Below are 21,577 nucleotides of genomic sequence, written 5' to 3'. Positions count from 1 at the left end.
CTATGCCGAACGGCCTCACGTTCACCGTCGGCCAGATCACCTAAACCACCGGCTCCGATGACTTCATCGCCATGACCACGGAGGAGGCATGGATTTAGTCTGCGTCGACCACTGCTTCACCTGCATCAGCTACGGCTCCGACCACGACGGATACGGCTCCGACCACGATGGATCTAGCTCCGACCACGGTACATCTGACTCCGACCATGCCTGCATCATCTTCAGCCATGCTGACAACTCGTCATCCGCTTCCCCGCTACAAAGGGAAGCCGATCGACAACACCGACCTGCTCGACTCCATCGATTGGGTTGACACCAAACTCGCCGAAACCCTAGCTCTGGTAAGTACGATTCAAAGTCAACCTAATGAGCAGGTAACCGCTCCCCACAACAGATCTACCCGACCAGCTCGGACCAGTCGTCCTACACGGCTTGGTACAGATCTTGTGGTCATATCCACTCCTGAAGGGCGCTCTGCTCGTCGTCAGCCAGCCTCCATGATGGGTCTCTGGCTCTCCAAGTACGAAGCCTCGATGGAGAACCATCAGGTCCAGCCCTACGGCCTGCAAAACGCTGCCTCCAGCTACGCATATAACCTACAACGCCGCTTGGATCTATGTTTTCTGCACCGACCTCGGCCAAAGCCACGCAACTTCATCAACATGATCCGGATTGAAGATTATTAAGAAGGATCCATCCACACAGTCCAAGAGGGCGACTCTAGCTCCTTGTCTGGCATCGCATCTAATGCATCTATCCACACCGAGCTTCAGCATCACGAAGACGATAGCATCAAGTATGATCTAGATCTGCTAGACCACGCCTCGGGGTTTTCACAATTCCCGTCTTTCCCGCTAAGACAATGGGATTTGATCTATGTTGTTAGCAATGACGAACCGCCAGCAGTTGGCAAAATAGAGCAAGAAAGGACTGCACGCGAAGCATGCAATATTGACCGGTTTAATCGCCGATAGATCGAAGCCAAAGCAGACCAGGAGGCGCGACGCATAAGGGTCTAGCCACGTGACCTCAACGATGCCTTCAACAGGGTGGGAGACAAGCAGGTCTTCAGGACTCCCAGTGCCAACGTAGCCATCACCATGGCGACAATGCAACGGCTACCCAATACCTCGAAAACCCAAGTGGTTCGCGATGAAATACAAGCCTATCTAACGGCTGCCATGGCCCAGACCGCAGAGATTGTAAATCAAGTCTGGGCTCCATCCGTCTCAGTCGAGTCAAGCCACAGCCACCAACACCCAAGTCGCTCACAGCCACTCAACCAATGTGGCTCGTGCAACAATGACCCATTAGACAACCATCAAGGCAGAAACAGTGGCCATGATGGTGGTCAGGATGACAACCGCCGTCGGGAGGACAACCGCCGCGACGTCTGGGACGATAATCGCCGAGACAACTACGACAATCGCCGCGATAACCATGGTCATAGGGCTAATCTAGATGGCAATCAGGATCACCGTGACGGCAATAACGATCTCCGCCATTACCTCGGAGGACACGATCTACGCGCTCGCATCAACCAGAGAGCCGACGATCGAGCATCCTATGAAAGCTATCACCATATGGAGTATGACACTGCCCATGGCCTGCCGGGTTTGAAGCAGTTTACTCCACACCTTCGCCAAGTCATATGGCCCAAGAATTTCAAGCTCGAGAAACTTCAGAAGTACGACGGCAAGGAAAACCCTGAATTATGGGTCATGCTCTATGAAACTACGTGTAGATCAGCCATGGCTAACGAGCACATCATGTCTAACTACTTCCCAGTCGCTATTGGCCATGCAGGTCACCAATGGCTGGTCAGCTTGTTGGCGAACTACTTTGATTCTTGGCAGGAGCTCAAGCAAGCCTTCATCGATAATTTCATCCCTACTTGTGAACAATCGAGCAACAAGTACGATCTGCAATGGATCTGAGATCGGAAAGATGAGCCACTGCGCGAGTACGTCCGGTGTTTCTCGGAGATACGCATCAAGGTCCCATCAATCTCCGACAACGAGGCAATCAAGGCTTTCATCATTGGCCTCCGCTTCCACGACGCCCTAAGAGACAAGCTCCTCCAGAAGAGACCTGAATCGGTCACAGCGCTCCTGGCCACCGCTAAGAAATATGCAGACACCGACGACGCTAAGAAGATAATTATTGAAGAAGCAGCAAGGGTTCCACGCTCCGACCACCCCCCACACCACGACGACTACCGCGGCAACCGTGGTCGAAACGACAATTTCGACCGCCGCAACCAGCGCAACGACTCCCACGACCACCGTGACCAATGTAATCAGCGGCGTAGCTGTCGTGATGATTACAGGAGCAAGCATGCTCAGGAAGACGACGGTGAGGTCAATACCATTAAAAAGGGTGGCGGACGTCGTAATTACGAAGATGACTACGCCAAAGCATTAAAAGGGCCCTATCAGCTCCATCCTAAGTCAAACCATACCATGGAGAATTGCCGCGTTCTTAAGTCTATCTATACGCATCAACAGGCTCCGGATACATCCGACAAGCCTAACGATGCAGGGGAACAACGCAACGAGGATAACGACGATGACGATGCAGACCCTCGTCATAAGTACGTCAAGCCAACCGATCGCATGCACACCATCATCGAAGGCAAAGTGTCCATCGAGACCAAGCGGGAACGCAAGCTGCTCGCCCATGCTTGCTAGAACGTGGCCAACGCCGACAACCTCCTCGCCGATCCGTGGCTCCCTTCATGGTCTCACCACGAAATCTCTTTCAGCAAAAAGGACCAATGGGCCGCAATACCTGAGCCAGGATGTTTTCCCTTGGTCCTCGATCCTTGTATCAACAAGGTCCAGTTCGACAGAGTACTGATCGATGGCGGTAGCTCCATCGATATACTGTTTAAGAACAGTCTGCCTGCCCTGAAGATAGCTCAGGCGGATCTCAAGCCATATGAGGCACAATTCTAGGGTGTTTGAAAGGTACTTGTTTGGTTTTGGTAATTGAGTGACAACTTAGGTGGACTAATTGTGTTTATGTGAGATACACAGGTGATTAGTTCATAGGTACATGTGTGTGAGCAACATATGCCATGAAGGTGAAAATGGCTTAGAGATGTTGCAAAGCTCACACATGTGATGATGAAGGAGCTTATTGCACATGAGACATGACATTGAGTCATGTGATCAAGGTGGAGAAGATCAAGACAAGACTTGGCTTGATGGACCGGTTGCAAGCGTGAAGGGCAAGTCGAAGGCTTTAGAGTGATGGACCGCGTGGCAGTGAAGCTTGAGCAAGACTTGACGCTGATGGACGATGGCAATGGTGAAGAGCAAGTAGAGTCAAGATCGATGAACCAATATGATCATGTGATGATATGAAGTGGATCATATCATTGTTGATCGTGTTGGTGCATGTGTTGCATCAACATTGGAGGAGATGGAATGGAATGCGCAAGGCAAAGGTATAACCTAGGGCATTTCATTTCACCGATCATAGGTGTGTAGAGAAGTTTATGATCGGGTTTAGGATAGATGGCCGTACTATCAAGAGGGGCAAACTTGTTTACATATCGGTCATCTAGTGCCACTCGAGTGATCTAACTTTGCATTGTCGCTAGGATCGAGTGGCGTGGCAAGTTGAGTGGCTAACATCCTTTGGGAAATGATTGTGAAAATGCTAATACACATACACATGGTGGTGTACACTTGGTGGTGTTGGCACATTTACAAAGGCGGTGGTGTTTGTAGGGTTGAGATGGGTTTGGGAAAATGGAATGTCTATTTTCTATTGCGCCGGATGCAAATTCTTGTGGTTAGCACACTTAAGCAAGGGTGAAGAGAATAGAGGAGATGCCAGCATCGGTCAAGTGATCGGACGCTGGATCCAAAAGCACCAAACACTGACTACCTGTGTCCGGTCGCGCTGACGTGGAGTGTAGCAGTAGCTGGAGAGTGATCGGACGCTGGTGCTGCGTCCGATCGCGTTCGACCAGACACGTCCGGTCATGCTCGGGAGCTTACTGGAAACAACCGGACGCTGAGGGTCTAGCGTCCAGTCAGTTGAAGCTGCTGCATCCGGTCAGGTCAAGTGACCGTTGGAATCGGGACACGTGGTCATCTGCGAGCGACCGGACGCTGAGGTCCAGCGTTCGGTCAACACGACCGGAGCGTCCGGTCGGCTCGACCGTTGCCTAGTAAAGGGGTAACGGCTAGTTTAGCCCTTGGGGCTATAAATAGAAGTGGCCTTCGGCCATGGCTGGTGTGGAGCACCTCAAGGGACTTAGTGTCCATGCTTGTGAGTGCTTGGAAGCCCTCCATCACATATATACTTGATAGTGATCATTCGATTGTGTGAGTGAGCGATTCTAGTGCGATTGTATCGTGAGGTTATATCGAGTGGCACTAGGTGATCGAGTTGCAAGCCGGTGGTGCTTGTTACTCTTGGAGGTTGCCACCTCCTAGACGGCTTGGTGGTGGTCTCCGTTGAAGCACGCAAGAAGCTTGTGCGGCGCTCCGGAGAAGTGCTTGTGAGGGGCATTGTGCTCGTCCCGCGGGAGCCGCGAAGAGCAACTCTAGTAAAGCGTGTCATTGAGCTACCCTCACTCAAGGGGTAGGTTCTTGCGGCGCCCGACGTGCGGGCTTAGCGGGTGATGCTAATTAGCCGCCGAACCACCAAGTGAGCGGTCGACACAACGGGGACTAGCGTGTTGGCAAACACGTGAACCTCGGGAGAAAAATCATCGTGTCAACTTTATTCTTCCTGTTGGTTTGCATCCCCATTACACAAGCTTGCAATTACTTTTATACATATTAAGCTTGTGTAGTTGCTCTTGTAATTAGATAGCTTGTATAGCTTGCTAATTACCTTCTTGCTTGTGTAGCATAGAAGTAGCTCCCTTGCGTGGCTAATTTGGTTTGTGTAACCTTGTTAGTCACATTACTTAGTTTGTGTAGCTAAGTATTTGCGCTCTCTAATTAGGCATTGGTTGCCTTGTTATTGAGCATTGCTAGTGAGCTTAGTTAGTTTTGTGCTTTTGCTTACTAGCATGTGTAGGAGCTCCCTTGTTGCTTAAAGTACTAGAGGCATAGGTTTGTGTGACCTTGCTCCTAGCATTGGTTAGGTGAGCTCTAGCTAGCCCGACACCTTTGTTGCTTGATTAGTATCTTTGGAAGGTGCTAGAGAACATATATAAAGGGGTGTAGTCTTGGCTAGACCGATTGTTTTAATTCCGCATTTATATCAGTTAGCCGACGTGATTAATTTTAGAAAAAGACTATTCACCCCCCCTCTAGTCTCCCATCTCGACCCTTCAGTGTTCTCCCCGGACAGAGCTCTACACCTCTCGGGCAGATCACGCTACCTGTGTAGTTTGGGACCTCGGACCACTTCCGCACCGACTACGTCAACTTTGTGGTCGCTGACTTCGACGGCACCTACCATGCTATTCTTGGTCGACCGTCACTCACCAAGTTCATGGCCATACCTCATTATAGGTATCTGGTGCTCAAGATGCCTACCGAGAAAGGAGTCCTAACCCTTCGAGGTAACGTGTACGCAGCTTACACCTGCGAAGACGACAGTTTCAAAATAGTAGAGGCCCACGACCTCTCTATTCGCATGACCGAGACCATGCTCGACGCTAAGAAGACCTCAGCCGACCACCTAGAGATCCCAGAGCTCGAGGCTCCATGCAAGAACATCAAGTCAAAGGAGCACAAGGTGATCTAGCTGGTCGACGGCGATTCCAGCAAAACGGCCCTTATCGGGACCAACCTGGATCCCAAATAGGAAGACGCGCTTGTCAGGTTCTTGAGGAGCAACGTGGATATGTTCGCATGGAAACCTGCCGACATGCCCGGTGTACCTCGAAACTTGATCGAGCACTCCTTGAATGTCAACAGCAAGGCCAAACCTATCAAGCAGAAGCTACGATGTTTCGCTCGCGACAAAAAGGAGGCGATTAGGGTAGAAGTTACATGGCTTTTGGCAGCTAGATTTATCAAAGAAGTGTATCATCCGGAATGGTTAGCCAACTCGGTTCTTGTACGCAAAAAGAATAATGAATGGAGAATGTGTGTTGATTACACTGATCTCAACAAACACTACCCTAAGGACCCCTTCGGCTTACCTCGCATAGACGAGGTCGTAGATTCAACCATCGGTTGCGAGCTCCTTTCCTTTCTCGATTGCTACTCTAGTTATCACCAGATCGCTCTCAAAAAGTACAATCAGATCAAGACATCTTTCATCACGCCCTTCGGTGCCTACTGCTACATGACTATGTCGTTCAGGCTTAAGAACGCCGGGGCTACATACCAACGCGCCATTCAGGTCTGCCTCACAAACGAGATAAAAGACGACCTTGTAGAGGCCTATGTGGATGATGTAGTTGTCAAAACCAAGGAAGCACATACCCTTGTTGACAACCTAGAACGCACCTTTGCAGCCCTCAATACATTCCAATGGAAGTTAAACCCAAAGAAGTGCATCTTTGGTGTTCCTTCTGGTATATTGCTAGGCAATGTCGTCAGTTACGACGGCATACGCCCTAATCTGGAGAAAGTCAAAGCTGTCTTAGACATGAAGCCCCCCAAAAAGGTGAAGGATGTCCAGAAGCTTACCGGATGCATGGCTGCTCTTAGCCATTTCATATCAAGATTGGGAGAAAAAGGACTACCATTTTTCAAACTGCTCAAAGCATCCGAGAAGTTTGAGTGGTCAGATGAAGTAGACGCTGCCTTCACGCAGCTAAAATAATACCTTATATCACCACCAGTCCTCACTGCTCCTAGAGAAGATGAGACTCTCCTACTTTACATTGCGGTAACCAATCGGGTGATCTCCACTACCATGGTGGTCGAGCACAATGAGCCAGGCCACGCCTATAAGGTACAGCGATCGATTTATTTCATCAGTGAGGTACTCAACGAATCCAAGACCAGGTACCCATAGATTCAAAAACTACTCTACGCCATACTGATAACATCCCAAAAGTTGAGACATTACTTCAACGGATATCGTGTGGTGGTCATGACCGAGTACCCTTTGGGGGACATCATTTGCAATAAGGACGCGAACGGGCACATCGCCAAATGGGCAATGGAGCTATGCCCCTTCTCCTTGGAATTTACAAGCCATACTACAATCAAGTCTCAGGCACTCGTCGATTTCATCGTCGAGTGGATAGACTTAAGCACGCCTGCCTCCTCGGGATTCGACAAGTATTGGACGATATACTTCGACGGCTCTCTCAACATTGGCGGTGCGGGAGCAGGAGTCCTCTTCATGTCACCATCTAAGGAGCAGCTCCGGTACGTCCTTAGGATTTATTTCCCAGCATCTAATAACGCCGCCGAGTATGAAGCATGCCTGCACGGTTTACGCATTATGGTTGAGCTTGGTGTTAAATGTCTCTATATCTACAGAGACTCGGCTCTGGTCATCAACTAACTCAACAAGGACTGGGACACGACCAGCGAAAAGATGGACGCATACTGCAAATCGATAAGAAAACTGGAAGGCAGGTTCTATGGCATCGAGTACATACACGTGGTCCAGGACAAGAATCAAGCAGCAGATGCGCTGTCAAAGTTAGGATCATCCCGAGCCAAAATCCCACATGGCGTATTCGTCCAGGACCTGCTCACGCCTTCCATCGAAGAGGAAGATTCCACGGCAGATAAGCCTCCACACCAGCAATTGGTGGCTATGGTTCCAGCGTCGAGCACCATCAAGCTACCTCCGACCACTCATGAGCCCGACTGGAGAATACCTTTCATCAAGTACTTAACAGATGGCAGCGATTATATTGATCGGATAGAAAATAAGCGCCTGATACATCGCAGTAAGCAGTATCTACTCGTCGATGGCAAGTTATGGCGCAAAAACGCAAAAGAGGAAATCTTGATGAAGTGTATAACCTAGGAAGAAGGCGAACATCTCCTGGACCAAATCCACTCTGGCTCCTGCGGCAACCATGCGGCCTCAAGAACACTGGTCGGTAAGGCTTTGCGAGTAGGGTTCTATTGGCCGTCAGCAGTAGCCGACGCAGAAAAGCTAGTTCGCCACTATGAGGGTTGTCAGTTCTTCGCCAAGAGAATCCACATACCAGCACATGAGATCTAGACAATACCAGCCTCCTGGCCCTTCGCATGCTGGAGACTGGATATGATCGAGCCCTTCAAACCGGCTCTAGGGAAATTCACATGCGTCTTTGTGCTGATCGACAAATTTTCTAAGTGGATAGAATATATGCCTTTGGTACAGGCATCCTCAGAGAAGGCTGTCACATTCCTCGACCAGGTCATCCACCATTTCAGCATACCCAATAGCATCATCACTGATCTGGGTACTCAGTTCACCGGGAACGCTTTTTGGGACTTCTGTGATGAAAGGAGCATAGTAGTAAAATACGTCTCGGTGGCGCACCCTAGAGCTAATGGACAAGTCAAGTGGGCAAATGGCATGATCTTGGACGCATTGAAGAAGAGGATGTATAGAGAAAATGACAAAGTTCTCGGAAGATGGCTCAAAGAGTTACCAGCCATGGTTTGGGGCCTTAGAACTCAGCCCAGTCGTAACATCGGCGTCTCACCGTACTTTATGGTTTACGGCGCTGAGGCAGTCCTTCCAGTAGATATAGCTTTTAGATCAGCACGGGTAGAGAACTTCGATGAAGGAAGGGTCAATGAAGTACGGGAACTAGAAGTGAACAGCGTAGAAGAGAAATGACTCGATTCTTGTGTACGTACGGCCAAATACCTTGCTGTTTTGCATAGGTATTACAACAAGAACGTTAAAGAGCGGTTCTTCGTGGTCGGGGACCTGATCCTGAAGTGGAAGATGAACCAGGCTAGTGTCCATAAACTCGCAACCCCATGGGAGGGTCCTTTCATGATCAAGGAGGTCACACGACCAACATCTTATAGGTTAGCTCACCTAGACGGTACTGACGTACCAAACTCGTGGCACATCAACAAGCTTAGACGTTTCTATGCTTAACTACTGAGATATGTACCCCTCTTATACTTTCGATTTACTTCAATAAAGTTATTATGATTTCCTCGACCACTCTAATGCGTCACTTCGAATTTTATGGTTATTCTAACTTAGCCGGTAAAAGCCGACCACCACTCCTTCTACGGTTTTCAAAGTAGGCCCTGTCTCCGGTTCCTCCCAACACGTGCATGGAATCCGCTCTCTACGTTACGGGTGATCGGCAGGTCCCCCTTGGTTTGACTTGTCCACATCTACGTGTGCATAGGTCACGAACCTCACACTCCGACCACATGGCAAACTAGGGCCGCACAAACCTTTCGGGATGATGTGTCGAGCAAAATGGTACAACTAAACAAAACGTTAACATGTTCTCACTTAGTTACACCAGCATAAGTTTCAAGCTTAAAAACGTTTTATACAAGGCAAACAAGCTTATAATGATATACAGTTACGTTATTACAAGCTTGCCTAAAGAGGCCCAAGTTTACAATAACACAACTATTCCCCCCTTCTACAGCTCTAAGCCTATTACATTGGCTGGTCGGGGCATGCGGCACCTGCTGCTCGCTGCTTTCGACACCCTACTCGGGTCTTGAGGACTCATGTGCTGGTCGAGCTGAAGGGGATGGCCCCACCAATGCCTGGCTGGTCGAGACCACAGGCTTCATCGGTTGGCTTGCAACTGATGGCGTTTCCAGCTGACTTGTCGATGGCGCTCCCTGTACAGGTGCTGTCCCACCTCCACACAGGTTAATATCACCAATTATCTTTAACGATAGGTCTAGCTAGGCCATCCGAAGCTCCTCCGCCTTGTCTGGGTCTATCTCCTTAGGGTATCCAGCTTCCAGGCGCTTGAGATCGATCAGGGGGTAGTGGGCATGCACCATGCTTAGCACATGGGCACCCATGTACTCACCCGCCTCCTTCATGAACTCTTGGAACCATCCCCATGCTTGTCTACATCTCTTGACCAGTCCGAGCTGGGGCGTCCTTGGCTCTTCCTCTATGAGCGCTGGGTCGATAAGGTCGAGGACGGGCATAATGCCAGTGGCCACTTCCTAGCACCAGTTCTTCCATGTGTCTTGATCCTCAATGGCCTCGAGGCATCTTGCTTTCCAGCCGTCATGCTCTTTGATCATGGCTTCTAGATGCCTCTTGGCATTGACTTTTAAAACTGAACACCGTATAAGACATCAAATGTAATGGCACGACAAGACAAGGCGGGCAACAGAATGAGAAAGGTGGTCTGGAATACTTACTTTTCAGTTCCTCCTTCATTTTGGTGGTGTGGTCCTGGAGTTGAGACTGGGCGCGTGCCAGTTTCTCGTTGTCCTCCTTCAGACGACCACACTCTGCGGTCACGCGGCTATTCCCCTCTTGGAGGTGGGTTACTTCAGCTTCTAAGCCTGCATTACAGCTGTCACTACCAACAACGCAACAACACGTGTTACACACCTGTTGTGATAAAATGACAACTTACTTGTTTTTTCCCGCTCTTTGTTATTAAGCTGGCCGACCAGGTTCTGGTTCTGTGCCTCTAGCTCTGCCCTCTCCTGGTCGGCGGCCTCAAGTTGGTGGTGCAAGTGTTCCACCTCAGCCGCCAGCTCTTTATTATTCGCTATGATTCCCTTAATCTGGTCAAAGCACCTCTTTCGGTACTTCGCGGTCTTCATCAAGTCCTACATATAAATAAGCTAAGTCAAACAGGTCGACTACATAACAGGGTCAAGTGGTCAAGCCAAACATACCTAGACTTCTGTCACCAGACGCTTTGCTGCCCGTTTGACTCTTAGGGTCTCTTTGACCTTTGGGATTTCTTCGTGCATAACCCACTCGTCGTTCCGCCAGCGCGACACATATATATGTTGTCGTTTATCTTGGGGACGGCCCAGGATTTCTTCTACTTCATCCTCTTCAGCCTCTTGTTTAGGGGGCGGCGTCGGTTTGGAGTCTGCAGTCACCGCGACCACCATGGCTTTCCCATGAGCCGTAGCATCGGCTAGCGTGCTCTGTGCCAACCCTGGCTGCTGCTCCTCGGCCTAGACTGGTTCCTTTGGCACCAAGGTACCTGCTTCAGCAGGGTTTGTGCTCAAAGCACTTGTACTTTGCTCGGCTATCTTCTCGACCAGCTGCTCGGGGACTGACGTCTGGTCGCCCATCTACTGAGGCTCCGGTGGAATTTCTTCTTCAGGTTCCTCCACAACTAGCCGCTGAGCAGCTCTTTCCGCCAATACTGGCGAAGCCATGCCGCATCCGGCTAGCTGGTTAGGATTTTCGGTGGACACCGACCTGACACACCATGGAAAAGTTCAGAAGACAATAATATTCAATACAAATTATAAGCTTACATCAAAGTCACAGATACTTACAGCTTTGAAGCACGGAATGATGTGGCGAAGGAGTGTCTCTTCGATCACGCCTACTCTACGTGCTCGGCGGGTTCCACCGGGTCTTTTCCGATGACCGGTACTGACGCCGGGGTTTGATGCTCGACACTTCCCTCGCTAGTCCTCTGTGTTGCAGTGGTCGGTGATGCGATCACTGCTGGCACAGAGGAGCCACCCTGCTCCGTCAACCCCATTTGTCTCCTCCTCTTTCGAGGGATGAGCCGGAAGATGTCCGCATCCTCTGCTTCGTCGTCTGAAAGGGGGAAGATGGCTTGGCACCGTTTGTTGGCAGCTGGCCGCTTGCCAGCAGCTCTGGTCGATGCATCCTCCACAACCTCGAGTGCCGCCTAGTGGACATCTTCGGTCCTGGCGCTAGTCTGGGCGGCTAGGCCGGTAACTTGCGGTCAATCCACACCAGGGGGCGGAGACACGAACACTGCTGCCCGGTCATGACCATTACTCTGAGAAACATAAAGGAGACAACAGTCAATTTCTTGTTACAACATGATTCTACAGGTACAAGGAAGTATCATTTATCTTTGGGGGAGGTCGGGCTAGCTTGAAGGTGTGCTCGATGTCGTTTAACCTGACATAATTGGGATCGGCTAGGTTGAATAGCTCCCCAATCCTGGCCTTGATTTCTATCTTGTCGAGCGCCTCTTTCCTGGTCCTTGTTGGATCTGCGCTTCCCTGGTACTCGAAGCCAGGATGTACCATCTTCTGGCAGGGCTGGATCCTTCGGCTGATGAAGTTCCCGACCATGCTTGGGCCATCGAGCCTTCCCCACGGGATCATCCCGAGCAGTTCTGCGATCTGCTCCAAGTTCTCGGGCTTCTCCGACTAGCTGTTCTTCTTCTCCGGAATCAGCCCCACGTTGCATAGGGTGATTGTGTTCGGCTCTTCACGGATGTAGAACCACTTCTTGTATCACTCGTCCAGTGAGGTGTTCTAGGGGCAGTGCAAGTATTGGGCTTTCATACCGTTGCGCAGATTGAGGTAGACGCCTCCGGCTATCTTTGAGCCACCGCTCCCTTTCTTCCGCAGATAGAACAGGTGGCGAAAGAGGTTGAAATGGGGCTGAAAGCCACCATAGGCCTCGCAGAGATGGATGAAGGTGGAGACAAGAAGAATTGAGTTGGGATGCAGATTACAAATCCCAATCTCGTAATACAAGCAGAGACCCTGAAGGAAAGGGTGCACTGGAACCCCAAAACCCCACTTGAAGAAATCCTCAAAAACCACAATCTCACCTGGTTGTGGATCGGGGAAGCTTTCTCCTTCCGGCGCACGCCATCCCGCGAGTGCCTTGTTGTGGAGCACTCCCATGGCGATGAGGTCTTCGATGGTCTGCTCATTGCTCCTTGACTTCCACCACTCCTTCGCCATGACTCCGCCTTTCTTCTGGGCGTCTCTCTTCACCATTAGTCTATCCTTACTAAGGGGGTGGATGCGGTGGTGAGGGGATTGGTGATGATTTTCGGAGGAATAGGGTTCGGCAAGAGGAAGAAGAAGGTTGCGGCGGCGAATGACAATGGGGATCGGTAAAAGTAACTTACCAGATCTATATTATAAATAACAAAGAGCTCCATCATTTCGTCCGCCTGAGATTCTTGGGAGACGTGCGCACGCGCCGCAGACGGTTGTTCACACAACCTCGAGATCTACGCTAATAAACGCGCCCCATCGTTACCAGTGTACGCGCCTCTTCGTTGATAGTGTAAGAGGGCCCACACTGACGCACCTCCATATAGGTGGGTGCCAAGCGACTGTTTGCCAGAAAAGAGCAAGAAGACAGAGTGACGTACTATACCCGTCTGCTTTTTTGACCAGATGTATCAGACTGGACTTGATAGAGAAAGGAGATAAATAAATACACCAAATAATATTACAAGCGGCGTTCGTATTTTCGCTGCATGTTTTGTGCTCAAGGATAGATCAGACTACTACAATGCTCGGGGACTGCCCAGACCACTACAATGCTCGAGGACTACCCAAACCACTGCCGTGCTGGGACTGTCCAGACCACTGCCGTGCTCATGGACTGCCCAGACCACTACCGTGCTCGGAGATTGCTCCGACCACTGCCGTGCTCGGGGGTTGCTCCGATAACTTATGTGCTCGGGGACTGTCCCGACCACTGCTCGGAGAATGGTTCTCCTCGGCTACATGTGATTTGTACTCACATACAGTTGAGAGACTTTTATTTAGACCTTGCTACAAGGCTCATACCTCGTCTTCCAGCAAGCTCGGGGACTACGTCGGTACGATGCACCTGCCGGTGCATCTCGTTTTTGTCTGTACAACGATTGGATTCTTAACTTCAGTGAAAATTCTTTTGTTTAGACCCTGGCACCACGTGCCTGCGTCACCTACTACCAGGCTCGGGGACTAAGTGGGCACACTTCACCTTGCGGTCAATGTGTTTGTTTTTCGACCCCTACGCCTCTGACGTTCAAGGACGCTATGCTTCAAGACCACTTACATTTTTTTTCAGAAATACAAGTGGGCACACTTCTTAGGACGGAAATCTTTTTCTTTTTTTTAAGAGCACTATACATTCTTCGGACAACTTACTTCTCCGGCGATGACGGTGGTTAGAGATGTCAAAGACTCAAGCCTTACTTGTCGGAGAAGGTTAAAATGGCGTGTCGCAGCATAATACATGGTGCTCGGGGACTAGCTGTGGGGGTATTAACCCCTATACCCTTACGGCTAAGCTTGGGCCGGCCCGGATCGATGGGTCCGGTCCACCAAAAGACGACGTGCGGCCCAGCCAACCTAATCGGAGTCCCGCACAAGGAGTCAAGACGGATTTGACGATCAAGCAAGATCCTGGTCGGTTAGAATAGGAATCCTTATCCAGCCACATATGACAATTGTAACTGGCTAGGATTAGTTTCCAGATCTATAACCCTGCCCCCTGGACTATATAAGGCGGGCAGGGGATCCCTCTAAAAACATCTCTCATTGACATACAACAATACAAATCAGACGCAGGACGTAGGTATTACGCCTTCTGGGCGGCCGAACCTGGATAAAACCTCGTGTCTGTCTTGCGTCACCATCTTGTTTGTGGCTTGCGCATCTGTCTGCCGACAATTTACTACCTTGAGCATACCCCTAGGTAGACTGCCGACCATATTTTGTCGACACACACAGGATATTGCGATCTTTTTTAATGGCACACAGGGAATTGTGATCATGAAGTTGTGCTTCACAGCAATCTGCAATTGAAAGCTAAGAATCCGCAATACCGAGTAAGCTATGCAGTAACCAGATGCAGAGTATAACTTCAGCAATTGGAACAGGATTACCCAAAACACCTCCAGTAATAATGAACAAAATAAAATCAAGCTAAAGAACCAAGTAGGGATTTTGCGTTTCAGTAATGGACAACCGATTACACACAAGGATACTGTTTTTTTCGCGAGCGGGGTTTAACCCGTATTTCATTAAGAAGTCTGGAGTTTAAACGTTACAGATCGACACAATCTCACTAAGACAAAGGCGAGATTGACCGTGCGATGAAGGAATCAGCAATATTAAAAAAAAGGACTATACGGCCATATTGTTACGCGACCAAAGACAAGGATCTCTAGTGGCCTACACGGCACTCTCGGCCGGCACGCGCAAGCTCCGCCTACTAGGGAAAAGCACACACATTGCCTCCTTCTTCGAGGGCGACAACGGTGGCGCAAACGCCCTTTGGAACTCTTCAAACGACGTCTCATTGGACAGCTCAGTTTCGACCTCAAAACCCGTCGGCACCTTTTACACGATAATAAGAGGACCAACATCTGATTTCTGACAGACAAAGTACAACTTCTAAATTCCAACTAGGCTATTAACACCCCTCCTGGGCTCCCGGGCTTGTCTTGTTTCAGCAAGACGTGTTGAATCTACGCTTTATATGTTTATTGATAGGTCTCTGTCTCTTGACGTGGGCAGGCGCGAATTTGCTCAACATTTTGGCCATTCGCTTGTGCTCCTCCAGCAGTTCCACTACTTGGCTGACGGGCCTGCCGGAGCCCCGAGCGACCCGGTTGATCCGTGACTGCTGCTGTTTCGTCATCATCATCTTCATCGGGTCGGCCCCATCAAGCTCTGCAGCACTCATGGAGTCCATCATCGTCATGTACCTCTTGATCTTGGCCTGCTGCCCTTCCTCCTCCTGCTTCCCCTTGTCTCCCAATAATCCAGCTGGTAGGAAGGAGACGAGATGCCTTAGAGGACCCGTGCTCTGCACTAACCGGAACAGACTGTACAGAGCCCTGAGAGTGAAAGTGAAGCTAGCTCCTTCAACCGTCGTCAGCTCGTGCAGAAGCTGCTCCAGTCTTTGTCCTTGATCAGGAGGCATGGGCATCGTCATGGCGTCCTCGATCTTGTCCATGAAGCCAGGCAAGTATCCCATGCCTAGCAGACGACTCACAAAGGACCTGGCGTCGAAGGCCTCCAGGTCTGCGATATGCTCCCCGGTGCCGATGAATATGACGGGGCTTTTTGTAGCTGCAACCGCGCTGAGCGCGCCGCCGCCCTTGGCGTGGCCGTCCATCTTGGTGACGATGACGGCGCCAACCTCGACGCTCTGCTTGAACGCCAGCGCCTGGTGGAACGCGGCCTGGCCGATGCTGGCGTCCATGACGAGCACCACCAGGTCCGGCCGCGTGGCCTCCGCGAGCTGACGCATCTCCTCCAGGAGAGCGGCCTCCTGGCTGTGGCGCCCGCTCGTGTCGACGACGATGAGGTCGCATCCCTCAGCAGCTTGGTCGTTCCTGAACCTGTCCACGCCCTCGACGGCGACCCTCACAGGGTCTGACTCCGTGTAGGATCCGTAGAAAGGGATGCCGGCCGCCTTGGCCGCGTTCTGCCTCAGCTGGTCCAGGGCGCCGGCCCGGAACGTGTCGGCGCACACCAGCGCGGGGCTGAACCCCGTCCGGCGGTGGTAGTCCGCGTACTTGACGCAGGTGGTGGTCTTGCCGGAGCCCTGAAGGCCGACGAACATGACCACGCTGGCGGGCTTCCTCCCTTTCCTTGGGACGAAGCAGGGCGGCTTCCCGCTCCCGGCCGCGGGGTCCAGCATCCTGCGCAGCTCGTCGACGACCGCATGCTTGATGGCGCGGCGCCTGTCGGTGCCGGCGGCGAGGGACTGGAGGCTGACGGCGCTCCTGATGCTGGCCTGCACGGCCCGGACCGTCTCGAAGCGGACATCGGCCTGCAGAAGCGCGCGCGAGACGTCGTTGAGGCAGTCCAGCACCACCTTGTCGTCCACCACCGTCGCCTTGGCCATCCGCGCCAGCGCGCCGACGAGGCTCTCTCCCAGCTGCGCCAGCACCATCTCGATCGGCGGCTCGGGTGATGGCGACGGGCGACGGACGAGTGGGGCGCGCTGTTCTCCGATCCGATCGATCCTCCGGCTCCGGATGAACCTCGATCACGTACGTCCTCACCAGCGGCGGCTAGTATGGACACAACACGACTACACGAGATATATATGATTGCTTGCGATGCGAGGTGATCGCGTCGCGTCGGATCGGAGTTGGGTGAAAGACCGACCTGAAAACGAGTCGGCTAATTCGATCTGTACCGACTCCGTACGTGTTGCCAGACTCTAGCGGACAACGGTCAGCACGTGCCTTGCCAATTGCCATCGAATCATACTCTGTGTTGACAACAAAAGTTTGGCATATTTTTTATATTATTATATTATATTATTATTACATTGTGTGTTGATGGAACATAGTGCTCATACTAGCCGTATCGTAACAGGGACATTTTCCTCCATGTATTCAACATCTCAGCGGATTGCCAAATACGAATTTACATTTTAAGGCAAACGTAACCTTACATGAACAGAACACATTCGTGCTTCATCTTTACAATGAAGAAGACACACTGATCAGTAACTACACTGGCTATAACTTGTCTGTTCTTTTGTTGGATTGGAAACTGTGAACGATATCTTCTCGATTGTTTTGTTGGATTGGATTCAAAGAAACAACAGCCGCCAATATGTGAGCATGCCCATCCTTGATTATTCAACTGTTAGCAGGAACGTCTTCTGCAACAACAACAAAGGCGCCTGAAATCAAGGAAACAAACGATTTGAGGAAGCATTCACTTGCACTTGATGTGTTGTAGAAAGCACTGAATTGACACGTAAAAAGGCAGCAATAAGTAAAATAATTCCAGTTACCTATAGTTCTGACATGCCATGCTTCAATGGCAACTTTAAAGTACTACCAGGGAGGGAAGGTTGGCAATCAAATATTTGGTTGTGTATGTATCGGTACACACAGAATAGATTAATTTGAGGATCATGGCATGCCGTAGCACTGACATATACCAAAATATGAAGCGGCAATTATCTGATAATCATGAATGCCATTAGACAATCGTGCCCTGTTTGCCAAACTTTATCACTTCAGTGTAAGCCTGACTAAATGAACTTGCACAGCTCAATTAATATGTCGCAGAATTGCCTGCATGTTTCTTTTATACATCCATATCAATTTTGCACATAGGTAAAGGATTTAGATTGGCTAATGATGAAAAAACAGAAGATATTGTCCTTGTGCTAAATAATTAGTTTCTCGGATCTACCAAGAACACCGCCACCAAAAACAGCAACGTAAACATTTAAGAAACCTATTATTTATGCTTCATATCTAAAGCATACAAAATATAACATAAATATCATTACAACAGAAAATAAGTAGTACCTGAACTGTTCTTCACCCAGGAGCCAGCAGAGATGGCTGGGAAGCTACAAATTAATCGGATCTGTAGGAGTTTGCCACCCAAACATCTGAAAAATGAAGAACCTTTACTTAGCGCAATAAAAAGATTATGCAAAGATGACAATCATATTGCTATACACGAGAGTAAACAGGGAAAGGTAAGCTTTAATGGGATGTAGAAGCATGGTTAGGTTGGGTATGGCGAATGGGGGTTGAATCGCTAGGAAACCGGGTGAGAGCATGATGTGCACGGTTTTTAAAGCGTTCTAAAAATCTAAACCGTCGATTCAATCTCCAAACCACTTTTGCTATACCTAAGAGGGTATATTTGGCTACTAAAATAAGCCATAATACAACACCACTTCTGTTTACACCAAAATTTGGGAAGAAGAATTGCAGAAACTCGAAGCTCCTAAGATCGTGTCATCAAGGAATCGATTGCATAGAGACGATATCAGCTGATTCAATGTAGCGCTGGAATCGGCTCTCTTCAGATAGCGCCAGCAGGTAACGACAAAGCTACGGTTGGCGTCGGGAGAAACATGTTGGACTCTACAAAAAGAAAAAGATTAGGGTCCAAGTTATCTTAAATTATGAATATTTTCTCTTATATCAAAGATTATAATAAGTCGTGCATAAGTAGGAGTCATGTTTAGATTCCGGGTATAAATATTAGACCCCGGCTATTGTAAAGACATACAATCAATCAAATACAAGTTACTTATTTTTTCGGCTCTGGCCAACCCTTAAGAGTAGGAGTAGAGTAGATTTCGGCGAGTTCTTTAGCGAGCAGGGCTGCATCGGTCCGGCCGACCTCCGGCTTGTCTGCAAGTATAGTCATGGCTTATACTTCTGTTCGTATGGCTGCATCGATCCGGTCGACCTCCACTGTGATTCTGGTATAACCTAGTTATTGACTCTTGTCTAGTTCAAGTACGACTGCATCGATCCGGTCGACCTCCACTGCAGAATTAGATTAAGGTCAAGTTATCGGCTCTACCTAAGGGTGGCATCCTTCGGGTAGATTCATTAAGTTACCGATCTTGCTGATGTTCTTACTGTCATACAATCAATCAAATATAAGTTACTTATTTTTTGGCTCCGGTCAACCCTTAGGTGTAGGAGTAGAGTAGATCTTGACGAGTTCTTCAGCGAGTAGGGCTGCATCGGTCCGATCGACCTCCGGATTGTCTACAAGTACAGTCATGGCTTATACTTCTGTTCGTACGGCTGCATCGATCCAGTCAACCTCCACTGCGATTCTGGTATAAGCTAGTTATCAACTCTTGTTTAGTTCAAGTACGGCTGCATCGATCCGGTTGACCTCCACTGCTCGAATTAGGTTAAGATCAAGTTATCGGCTCTACCTAAGGGTTGCGTCCTTCGGGTAGATTCATTAAGTTACCGATCTTGCTGATGTTCTCACTATTATTAATGTTTAGCAATATCAACCTGCCCGGTCGAGATCGATCTAGATCGGCCTCGTATCCTTTTACTCCATCGTTTGCTTTGTTACAACATGATATTTCTTACTTTGAGCAGCAAGTCATGTTTTATCGGCTGTTCTATTTCGATCTTGATCGTGCATAGTACGCGGTTAAGGCACGAATGATCTTGAAGAGGTTTGCTGGCTAGTTAAATCTGATCTACGGTTCACTATTATGGCTGTAACGATTCGGTTGATCCCCACTGATAGCACTTTAGATTGGAGGATGCTAGTTGGTAGATTTGTTCTCGATCAGGCATGACCTTAACTGTTTGCTATGCTTGCATCGGCTAAATAGCCGATCGCCTATGTTTTGACGCCTACAGTGTGTTTACATGTTTCTGTTAAGCATGAATAGATCTGTTTACTTTAAATGTTTGATTTGTTGTCTTTATCACGGCTGCATCGATCCGGTCGAACTCCACTGTTAGAGATAGCAGGTTAGGTCTGATGAGTCCATAGGTTTATCTATGTGAAATAATCGATTGTTCACATGCCGTAGTTCTCTTCATCTAAATCGGCTATTTTATCCGATTCATTTGAGCCTTCACGTATAGCATGTCGTTCGGAAAGCCTGTTGAAGTATGGATGTTTTTACGGATTCTTTGGTTTTAGTTTGTTATTATCATCATAGCTGTCATCGATCCAGTCGAACCTCACTGTTGATGGTAACAGATTGGATTCAGAGCATTTGTAGGTCCATTCGTATCAGATAGTCGATTTGTTCGCATGCTATATCCTTTCTCGTTAGATTCATTGGCTCAATGATTCATATTGGTAATATCTACCTAGCTGATGATCTCATTTATATCTATGAGTACTATACCTGTCAATATAAAATCAATCGCTACCCACGAGCTTTACAGTCCGTAACAGCCGATTTCTGTGCGTATCAGCTATTTAGTCACTTTTCCCATCTGGCTGCTCCCGAAGCGGCACACTTGGAACTGTCTGGGCATAGACCGGCATTTTCTACCTTAAATTACTGATAAACTTTCTCTTCTTGTTAATTGCAGGGTCAAATTGACTGGCACGTCTCGGGAGGAATACGCAGGATCGGTTATCCCTGCGTTGAAGCCAAGCTGATCACTAGGCTCATCTTAAGCAGATCCTTCTAGCTTGCTCGTGTGCCGGCACGATACTCATTTTCGTGCCGACACACGTTTTGCCACGCCTGGTGGGACCCCACAATCATCATGGTGGCTTACAACAACAATAACATCCTTATGGTGCCTTATGAAGACTTACCTGATGGAGATACAGATATCATCAGCAAAGCTATAGAAGAATTTCAGAATAAGTGTTTGTTATCCTACACCAAGACACGTGACAATACAATTGTTTAGAAATATTCACTACCAAGAGTTCTGTTGCATGGGCAGACAGATGCAGATAAAACTAATGACAGGCATTTCTTCGTGGAAGCTGTAAACAAATCTGTTCATGATGCCATATCGAACCATAATGAAGTTTTCTTGAATATATTCCACAACACCATGACAGAGGTGTTTCATGGGTTTCTAGTTGATCAGGTTGGGCCGGCTTATTACAACATTTCACATCCGTTGACTTAGGGTACTAATCAAGTCGGTACTAGCCATCAAAAAGGAGCACCAGCTAGTAATGATGATGTTCAGGTAGTTCAGAGTTCATCTGAGCAAGTTCAAGGTGCTACTACGAATCAGATACAGTATAATCCTAGATCATCAGTGCAGCATGTGCAACAGCCGGTGGGGCAAGGTCAGAACTGGATAATTAATTTTGGCACATCAGGCCAAATATCGTCGTCGACTCAAAAAATAGCACCATCAATTCAAAGGATACGTAGAGATATAGATCATATCCTCTTTAACCAGAGACTTCAAGCAGCAAATCAGCAAAGGATACAACAGATAGAGATTCCACAAGGATATCATTATGGCACGAATTATAATACTCTTCACATGATTCCAAATCTAGGGTACCAAGGTACCTAAAAT

At 49.0% G+C, this 21,577-nt stretch overlaps 1 protein-coding gene across 1 annotated transcript; it reads right to left on the bottom strand.

Annotated features, from left to right (window-relative positions):
* Positions 1 to 15,076: 15,076 nt before the first annotated feature.
* LOC136460018 (signal recognition particle subunit SRP54 2-like) lies at positions 15,077 to 16,819 on the bottom strand. The gene has a single exon (XM_066459865.1). The coding sequence runs from the start codon at positions 16,708 to 16,710 to the stop codon at positions 15,256 to 15,258; it is 1,455 nt and encodes a 484-aa protein (XP_066315962.1). The 5' UTR covers positions 16,711 to 16,819; the 3' UTR covers positions 15,077 to 15,255.
* Between the last annotated feature and the right edge of the window lie 4,758 nt (positions 16,820 to 21,577).

Source organism: Miscanthus floridulus, chromosome 6, assembly GCF_019320115.1.
Source record: "Miscanthus floridulus cultivar M001 chromosome 6, ASM1932011v1, whole genome shotgun sequence".
Classification (NCBI taxonomy): Eukaryota; Viridiplantae; Streptophyta; class Magnoliopsida; order Poales; family Poaceae; genus Miscanthus; species Miscanthus floridulus.
The sequence above is the reverse complement of the archived record's forward strand: the minus strand, read 5'-3'. Positions and strand labels throughout refer to the sequence as shown.